General features: G+C 39.5%; 1 protein-coding gene across 1 annotated transcript; it reads left to right on the forward strand.

Moving 5' to 3' along the window:
• The first annotated feature begins 544 nt into the window (after positions 1–544).
• Positions 545–9927, forward strand: SARC_04568 (hypothetical protein). Its single transcript, XM_014301589.1, has 11 exons — positions 545–874; positions 2135–2517; positions 2640–2917; positions 3688–3924; positions 4615–4771; positions 5089–5196; positions 6103–6290; positions 6894–7024; positions 8122–8287; positions 9303–9387; positions 9783–9927. Exons 1-11 carry the CDS (start codon positions 774–776, stop codon positions 9839–9841), a joined length of 1893 nt encoding a protein of 630 aa, XP_014157064.1. The 5' UTR covers positions 545–773; the 3' UTR covers positions 9842–9927.
• The last annotated feature ends 124 nt before the right edge of the window (positions 9928–10051 follow it).

Consider the following 10051-nt stretch of genomic DNA (forward strand, 5'->3'; position numbering starts at 1 on the left):
TTTTTATCGCAAATGTGAAATATAAAATGGGAAAAGAGACACTTTTGAAGTTCTATTGTGACTTGTGAGTTGTGACCAGTGACAGTGTTGCGAAATGTGAGCTTGTGAACTTGTGCTGGCCCATGGACTCGATGGGCATGTGATCCACCTTTATCCCATTGACGTAAATACAAATACATAATATTACCCAGATGTGGGATGAGTCACGAAAACGGAAAATTTAGTGTTCGTTGAAAAATTAATATATTGAGTCACTGACACTCTCTACCAGAATCTGCTATGTCAGCCAATGGTCATTGCCCAAATTTTAACAAGAATGCAATTTCAATTGGTTTGACAGTGCATACTCGCCTCAGATCGAGTGAATTCCAATCCATTTGCAGTTGCGTTAAATTTTAAAGTCACAACCCAAATTTAAATCAGTAGGGGCGCCTAATATTGGGCCTTTCTCTTTCGGCTTAACGGCAATCTCATTGCAATCAAAAAATATGTTGAGCTAAAAAAAAAATACTGGATCGTTATTCGACACAAGAGGAGAACAACAAAGCAACCCGTGATGGACCATGGCATGTATATATGTAATATATAATATTCAACACACACTACAAACAAGGACATACACAAACACTGTATTTAATCCATTTACGTTTTACGTATCTGTGTTTACACTATTTCAACCGGACAGGCACACTTCTGATATTGACCTGTGTGGCGTGCACAATTCCGGATAGGAAGGCATTTTCTTTTCACCGCTGTAATCGTTCTTGTTCACTATGAGCTCGGACGAACCCACAATCAGCCCCTCATATAACTACTCTGCGGAGAAGGGAGGAAAGGGCGATGACCTAGAAATGGCAACGGCTGCTTCAGAAAAGTATGTATATATCAATAGAATGTGTATTGTTAACGTCATAAAAGTATGTTGATTGCGTCAGAAGAGTATGTAAATACGTTCCGAAATGCATACAATTGGCCTCGATAGGTTTGTATATTACTTCGGCGACGTACATTTAAAATCCAAAAAAGTATATTTGAATTCCCTTTACATAGATGGCTTTGTAAATACCTTCACGAATTTGTGTAGATACCTCCGGCTAAGTATATCAATACCTTCAGATATGCGTATGTCTACTTGGAGGTGTACACGCCCCATGCCTTTTCGTGGTCTTTACTTTTAGCTATCATTCCAAGCCGCTCACTTTACAATAGTGGCTTTCTTATTTACAACGCAGTTGTACATTTTCAGCGTGTTCGTTTGTGAATTGGCTTCGTTCTCTGTCCGAATAAGTAAGCGATTTTGGTTGACCGGATGGATCTCGAGTGAACAATGAATTGTTTACATGTTGACTATTTACATTTAAAATCTGGGAGTCAGTGGAGTCCAGTTTTGTGTATTGGTAACGCTCCATACGCATGTCAAATTTTAAGAATGCGAATAACAACAAAAGTTCAAAGCTCAAACAAATGCTGAAAGAGGAAACTATGTTCATATGGCAGATATATATATATATATATATATATATATTCACCTACCAGTCTATATATTATATATGTATATATAGTTATATGTGCTGGTGTGGGTGTGCGTGTATGTGTATGTGTGCATTTATATATATATATATATGTGTGTGTCTGTGTCTGTGTCTGTGTCCGTGTCTGTGTAATTTGCATACATATATATACGTGTGTGCATCATATATATATATATATATATATATGTTGTTGTACTTACATATTGACGCTTAAATTTGCACATGAATCGACCTGTATCTATTGGTATATCAATATAAACAGATACTTGCGTGAGGATTTTCTTTCAAGGACAACTGTTCGATATTCAAGAGATACGTGATACATGTACGATATATATTATTATGTTATTATATAATTATTATATGCATGCTTGTTTAGAGCCGAACATATATTTTTGTATAGCTATATTTATGTATATGTATATAGATAAATGTAAATTTATATTTATGTATATGTATATAGATAAATGTAAATTCCACATTATAGATCAAGTGCACTCAGTTTCTAGGACTATCTCAATCATCCATAGATGTACAAATGTCACTCACCTCTGTTGTATGCACTACCTCAACCAACCTCACACAACTCCCACACCTCACAGCGTTGACAGCCGCCAAGGCGTCACCGACGACATGAGTCTGGGTGAAGACAATGTACTACCCCCACACCCCACCGTACCCGCCAAGCCCTCAGGTTTTGTGGGTCATATCAAGGCGCTCATCTTCTCACCACCCGGCTACAAGTTCGGTACCTGGGATGGCGTCTTCTCGAGTTGCCTGACCAACTGCTTTGGGGTCATTATGTTCCTGCGTATGGGTTTTGTAGCGGGAAATATGGGGGTGTGGCAGGCGCTGGGGATGATTGGGAGTGTGTTTGTGATGAGTCTGTTAACCATTCTCAGCACCGCCGGTATATGCAGCACGTGTAGGCTGAGCAAGGGAGGGCTGTACGCGATCCTCAAGCAGGCTCTGGGCACTCAAGTGGGTATGTCTGCATAGATACATGTAAATATCTATTTTATTATATATATATATATATATATTGTATGTGCACTGTGTCGCCTTCTTAGCCTATTTGTATACGTATCCCCTCACTCACTCACTCAGGCGGCACCATCGGAGTCATCTACACTCTCGGCTTGGCTACGGTCAATGCCGTGTACGTGCTGGGTTTCGCCGAGGCCTTCTGCGAGCTGATTAACGCAGACTCCTCAGATCTCAACAACCTGCGCATAGTGGGTGCTATCACGGAAGTGGTGTGCTTGTGCGTGGTGCTGTTGGGAGTGGAGTTTATTATGAAGCTACAGTTTATCTTCCTGGTCATACTCATTGCGGCGCTGTTGAACATCATAATCGGTGGATTTACCTACCCCACTTTCGGCCAGGTGAGTTGAATGCGTTCTTAGTTGGTTTGTATATATATATATATGTGTGTGTGTGTGTGTGTAAATATATGTATGTACGTTTATATTCATATAGTACGTATGTTTATATATATAGTTGGTGTGTGTATATATATAGCACGTATGTTTTTACCTCACGTTTTGTTATAGACATGGTATACCGTGTTTGGTGTTATACATTTAGTTCATCATGAAGCGTTTGCTTGTCTTCCTGATCACTCATTGCGGCGCTGGTAAACATCATCAACGGTGGATCTACCTACTACAACTTAGTCAGTGGGAGTGGAATGTGTTCTTATTTGGATTATTTATATATACCTATATCAATCTATCTATAATATATATATATATATATATATGCCTATCTATAGTGTGTTTGTGTATCCATCATACCACCGCCCACTATCTTCGTGGTAATCTAGACTGTGTCATCCTTGAGCATCAACTGAATAACAGCGGTGGTGGGTCTAAGCATACTCTACATACTCTCATGCCTCACGTTGCTCAAGCGTACCTGATCTGCACAGCACAGCTAGCGATACTGTCTACAACCACAAAGGCCCCATACATCCTTCCCTTGATCGTGTATCTCCTTGTGTCGCTTTGTTCGTGGTTTTAGGGTTAGGGTTTTAGCTAAAACCCTAAACCCTAACCCGCTATTAGTATCAGATAGCTAGGTTTGGTGCTCGAGTTAACTGCTACTAAACCGTCCGACTGCTATCATCACACACATGCTTGGCCTCCCGGTGCAGTTTACCAGCACCAACCTCTCCTCAGACTACAACGAGGGCGAGAACTTCTTCACACTTGTGGGTCTGTTCTTCTCCACAACCACTGGTATCATGGCGGGTGCTAATATGAGTGGGGATCTCAGACACCCCTCGGTGGCTATCCCAGTTGGCACGGTCGCTGCGATTGCTGTGGGAGATGCAGTGTACGCCTCTCTTGTGCTGGTCATGGCCGCGGTGGCCTATTCCTCGGAGAACGATGTATGTAGATGTCGCTTTTCATGTGCATGTTTATATACGTATTTGTATATGTGTGCATGTATGTATGTACGTATATGTATGTGTGTGTGTGTGTTCTTTGTTTTCATAAATATGCCATGGCTGGCGCTGTGTAATTCTTGTGCTGGCCTATTCCCACACGTGCTTGTTTGACTATGACTATCCCATTCGACTACTATCAGTGTTACGTGATCACATACTTCATTTGCGCACGTGTCGAATCGAACTCCCAAGTCTTCTCCAGTGTCCGTAAGTTGTCTACAATGTACTGGTGTGGACATACGACGTGGTACTGGGAACACATAAATTGTAAGGTTTGAGGGTCATAAACTTTATGTGGTCTTCCATCTGAACATTTTATGATGAGCGTATCGTAGCGTTTTCGGGAGATAAATCAGTATCTTAACCCACCTCCTCTCCTCCCCATACATTTATTTATATAAGTATATGTATATATATATATATATATATGTATATATACATATATAATATTGCTTAGAACTTCAATTCGTGTGCCTGTTAAACTTTCCAATTGCTTACAATACATACCCCCTCTCTTCATTTACACTTATTTTCATAATTAGGGTATTGTGGCAACCGAATTGGTTACCTTAACCCCTTCAAATCTGTCCAGTTACTCATAACACATTTGCACTCATTTTATTCTACCAGGGTATTGTGGCAGATGACGGTCTAGGATACTTGAACTCAAACTTCCTCATCGCACAATTCATCTCCGGGTGGCAGCCACTTTTCCAGGTTGGACTCTACATCGCTGCTATCACATCCATTCTTGGAGTGTTTGTCCAAGCACCTCGTGTTATGCAAGGTAAGAGATCATATATATATATATATATATACCATTTCCATTTATATATACACATATATATTGTTATTCTATACGATTTTAAGTGTTGTTGTCTATATATATATATATGATTTATGTGTACGTGCGTGTGTGTATTGTCATGTAATATAAAGTAATATGTCATTTCATGACACGTAACGTATGTGTATATAAGAGTTTAACTTATCTCTATTTCTTCCAACTCTTAATCTTGTAGGTAATGGACAGGACTCATTTCTTGGACCATACATACTGACCCTTGCAACATGTATCTATTCTCTGTACCTCTATCCTTGTAGGTATTGGAGAAGACTGCCAAGTACCCGGTATTCAACAGTTGGGTGTGGGTTTCGGCAAATCCGAAATTCCACTGCGCGCGACGTTCTTCACTGGAACTGTCACGTGCTGTAAGTGGTTGGTGGATGTTTAGGGTTTTATGTCCAGAATATGTAGATCACGATAAATGTTAGAAGTTGGGTATTGGGATATGCGTATTGATTATTATACGTGCATAGTCGATTAGACGTTTAGTGCTGGTATTTCTTTGTGATCCGTGTTGCTATTCTTGGTAATACATTGTGATCCGTGTTGTTGTTCGTCTGTGTGTATAGTTTCTTGATAATCATACGTATACAATTCTGATATTACTCTGTTGGTAGTTTCCATGCGCTAGCTTGTGCATAGAGTTCGGCATATCATTCGATTGTGCCTCTAAAGTGCACTGGAAATCTCATGTATTCTGTCGTGACACCAGTCTTCATCCTCGGCCGTGCAAGTCCTATTCTTCAGATACTACCACCATTTTCACTGGGCATTGTAGTTCTTGAATTTAACTCTGTGGTCCTGGCTATCCTGAACGAGTGTCTGCCCTTGTAATGCGCAGCCTATGTTTTATCATCCACTCTTTTAGTCCTTAAGGCCCTGAATGTTCAAATCATTGTATCCTATGACCAGGCTTTGTGATTCTAGGTAATCTGAAGTAATCAGTTAAATACCATTATGATGCGCATCCGGTGCGTATCGCATGCCTCTTGTCATTATATTTTTCACACTATATTAAATAGCCGGATCTGTATAGCCAGGCTTTGTGGTTCTGGGTAGTCTGAACGAGGTACCTCTACTAATATATCGGTCCTCCTTTTGTTTGTCATATGCGAGTGTCAATTGCCCTGGCGCCCCTATATCAATCTGGCCCACTCTACCCTCTCAGATATATACACCTGCACCTAATCTGGTCTTCGCAGCCCTTTTTATATTGCTACGTCCCCATTCAGGCCTTTTTTTCCCTTTTTTTTTTAAACATCCCTACTCAGGCTTTGTGATTCTTGGTAACCTGAACGAGGTCGCTACCATCATGACGTGCATCCTGTGCTTGTCTTATGCCGCGGTCAACTACGCTTACTTCGCCTTGGCTACTGGTGGTCTGAGAGAAGAGGCACGCATGAAGCAACTCAAGGCGTACGGCCAACAGACTATGAACGTCGACACGCGCACTATGCAGGTATACACACACATGCATATATATCATGTAGGCACCTATTCAAGGTGGTAGTATATGTATTTCGGTACATTCTTCTCTGTGTGAGTGCCGGTGAGCATGTTTCTAGACTATGTAGATGTATGCACATATGCATACGTACCATATACGCCTGTATCTGTTCCAAGTGATAGCATATTCGGGTACATTCTTCTCTGTGTGAGGCAAACGTCTACTGATCCTTTTCCCCTATGCCCTTATTTTAGATGACATCGTTAGTACACATAATATCCTTGAAATATTCCTAGTTCAAATAATAATACTAATCCTTCTGCCTTATGCTCTTATTGCAGATGATATAATACAAATAGTCTTCTTGATGCAAATAATACTTTTCACCGAGATGTACGTCCACTTCACAGGGCTGTGCCGTTGAGATCGTAACTACCTAACGAATACTTCTCTCATGTACAAGCAATACGTACTGAATATACCATGTGCATTACATGCATCTGCACCGACATGCACACACAACCATCTTATAAAGTACTTCTCGTATACACCCTATGCACTTCCTCAGTCCTACATACACATCCACCTTACTAATATTCTCTCTCATACACGCAGGTGGTACAAAACATGGCCCAGCCAGTGGAACAGGACTTCCGCAAACCGCCGCAATGGGTCATGCGCTTCACCAACCGATGGGTGTCGCTGCTGAATTGTCTGTTGCACTTTGTGCTCATGTTCTTCATCCAGTATGTCAATCATAGTATACTCGTTTTCTACCCGTGTTCTTTGTCCAGTTTTATTCATTATATTTATCTCAAAATACGTAGCGTTTGAAACAGATATTCATGTTTTTTATCCAATTGATATGCCCATCATATTGTACACAGCATTTGAAACATATATATTTAACTGATATGTTCATTTTCTACTCATGTTCTTTATCCAATATGTCTACCGTAGTATACGTAGCATTTGAAACATATATAGTTATATTGTTATCCAGGGGCTATGTCTATTGTACTGTTCGTAGCATTTAGAGCAAATATATTTATGTGATATTTACATTTTCTACTTATCTTTGTTTAGTATTTTTACGCCTATCATAGTATACATAGCATTTGAAACATACATTTACGTGACAATTACATTTTATACTCATCTTCTTTATCCATTACGTCAATGTCTATCATAGTATACATAATATTTAAAACACATCTATTCACGTGTTAGTATCATCTTCTACTCATGTTGTTTTTTATCAGTATGTCTATGTCCATCATAATATACATAGCATCTGAAACGTATCTATCTACGTGTTAATTTAATCTTCTACTCATATTGTACTTTACCCAGTATGTCTGTCGATCATAGTATACATAGCATTTGAAGCATATATTTATGTAATAATTTGCATTTGCGTTCATGTTCTTTATCTATTTTATGTCTTTGTTTGAATGTGTAAAACATCATTACCATATGCTTAAGCATGTGGATCCCATTCTATGAATGTGTTTTATTGTTGTCATGCTTGTTTTCGAGTTGGTTCTATGCAGAATATTCTACCTTTACATCAGAACTACTCAACAATAAGAACATAGCCGTATTCGTTATTTTATAAATGTACACCTACTCGTGTATCTCGCAGTATTTCTGGAGACCTCATACCAAATTCGTATCTCTTGATGATGGTCACAGTCTTGTACTGCTGGCGATGTGCATGTATTTGTACTTGTGCATTAAAATACATAGTTCAAAACCTATTCCTTTCATATATACGAGTACTTACATACATGCGTATCTCATTATCAAGGTATTGACCTCCTATTTTTGTCTCTCTCATCAGATGGTGGCTAGGTCTTGTGCTGCTGGTGATGTGTATATTCTTCTACTTGTACATCGGAATCCTTAATAAGGGCAACAATCGACTGGGAGACGCCGACTTCAGCTTCCGAGAGTGGCTTAACCCTTTGCACCACCCCTCTCGAAAGGGCCAGAACCAGAGACGGCAGGTGCGTGCACGACTTGCGTAAGCAAGCAACAAAATGGCGTTATGTATATACCTGTATATGTACTTATGTATGTATATGTGTGTGTATATATATATATATATATCATATGTGTGTTACGTATATGAGAGAGAGATTGTGTGTGTACACAGTAGTATACACGTTAATTACTGTGGATATACACAAGTGCTCTACAACAGAGTTATGTTTGGTTACATGCGTGTATATATGTGTATGTGATTGACTTCTTATGATGCTTCATCTAAAACATACACGGAGGTCGCATTTATCGGCATGTACAAAAATGATGTGCGAAGCCAATATTTATTTTCTTTGCTTAGTGGTATCCATACAATACCCTTGTACCTCAACTCGGGTTTAAACCACAACTAAGTAATTCATTGGAACGCCACTTGTATTTTGGTTTCGAAATTGTGTGTATGCGTGTATTTATCAAATCGTATATTTTGTTAGATGTCCCGAAATTCATAAAGGCTTATCGATCGATCTATACACAATCTGAATGTCACTCTTGTCAACGTTCAACAAAGAATTATCTAAACCTGCATGCATGCCCTGTAACTTTGCATTCTCATATGAATTCCTTCACCATACCACACCCCACCCAAAGGTGAGGTGAGGGTCTCCCGTGGACGATACTTCAAAATTAGGAAGACTGTGCTAGTTATGGACTAGCCTAGCCTATACCCCTAAACCACAGAGTTATCCCATGAATCACCTCGTTGCCTATACGACTGTTCCGGGTGGCATCCTGTTTGTTCGACTGTCTCGTACAAAATTCATGAACGCTTGCGCATCATTCGTGAAAAATAATGCCACCTTACCGCAGGCCGCATTCAACAAAGATTGGCCGTTCTTTTTATCACATAGCAACTCTCTCGTCCGTTATATATATATCCTCATTCCCCTTTTCCTTTCTTGTAAGTACAGTTCTCCGTATAGTCTCTTAGCTAGCTCTTCTCATTTGTCCGTATTTAATTCCCATCTGTTGCTATAGGCGGGTGCCGGGCCCACAGTACAGGATGTGCCTGCTGCCTTTGGCGATCAAACTCAGGGAATGCCTTCTTCAGACGACAACAGAAGTAAGTGAATACTTTGTTTGTTTTATTTTCACTCATATCCCGATTCGATGTCTACCTCATAGTCCAGTGGATATACATGCATTGTCTTCGCACTCTCATACACGTGTATTTCTTCGTTTTAAATATTATTCCTATCACTTCTTCGGTTGTGATTCCGAAAGACTTGTGCAGTCCAGAAAAAAAACTCATTTGTAGTCAGCGCTTTTGGGTTCATTCACGTATATGTGCGTGTAAACCTAGTATTTTTCATAGCCGTCAGTATTGTACTTCTATGGATTCAATTTTGATGTAGCTATAACTTGCACACGCGCATTTGGTTTATCACTGCGTCCGACGAAAACTGCCTGTCAAGTTCTTTGACTCAGTGCTGTACCCCTAAATTTATTACTACTCAGATGCCGCAGCTGATGTCTACCCTGCTGAAGAGTATACACCAGCTTCTGCCCAGCTGTAATTGTTATTAAATCTCAAGAATCATCTCAAAAAGAATCTCACACTCATTAACACCTCCTGGAATCCAATAAAAATATTTACATTCATATTCAATTTGGACTATGACGTGCAACATTTAGATATGGTATATATATATAATGTATATATATATTCAGACAAATATGTACATACATATATATTGAGACATAAAAATATTTATATGTTTATATAT

The sequence above is a fragment of the Sphaeroforma arctica genome (assembly GCF_001186125.1).
Source record: "Sphaeroforma arctica JP610 unplaced genomic scaffold supercont1.262, whole genome shotgun sequence".
Classification (NCBI taxonomy): domain Eukaryota; class Ichthyosporea; order Ichthyophonida; genus Sphaeroforma; species Sphaeroforma arctica.

What these genes read in the sequence shown, in the direction of transcription:
- SARC_04568 (XM_014301589.1), top strand. Translation starts at nt 774, where the DNA reads ATGAGCTCGGACGAACCCACAATCAGCCCCTCATATAACTACTCTGCG. An exon ending in GCCAGAACCAGAGACGGCAG is followed by an intron (nt 8,288 to 9,302) that starts GTGCGTGCACGA and finishes CTGTTGCTATAG; the next exon opens with GCGGGTGCCGGGCCCACAGT. An exon ending in TTCTTCAGACGACAACAGAA is followed by an intron (nt 9,388 to 9,782) that starts GTAAGTGAATAC and finishes ATTACTACTCAG; the next exon opens with ATGCCGCAGCTGATGTCTAC.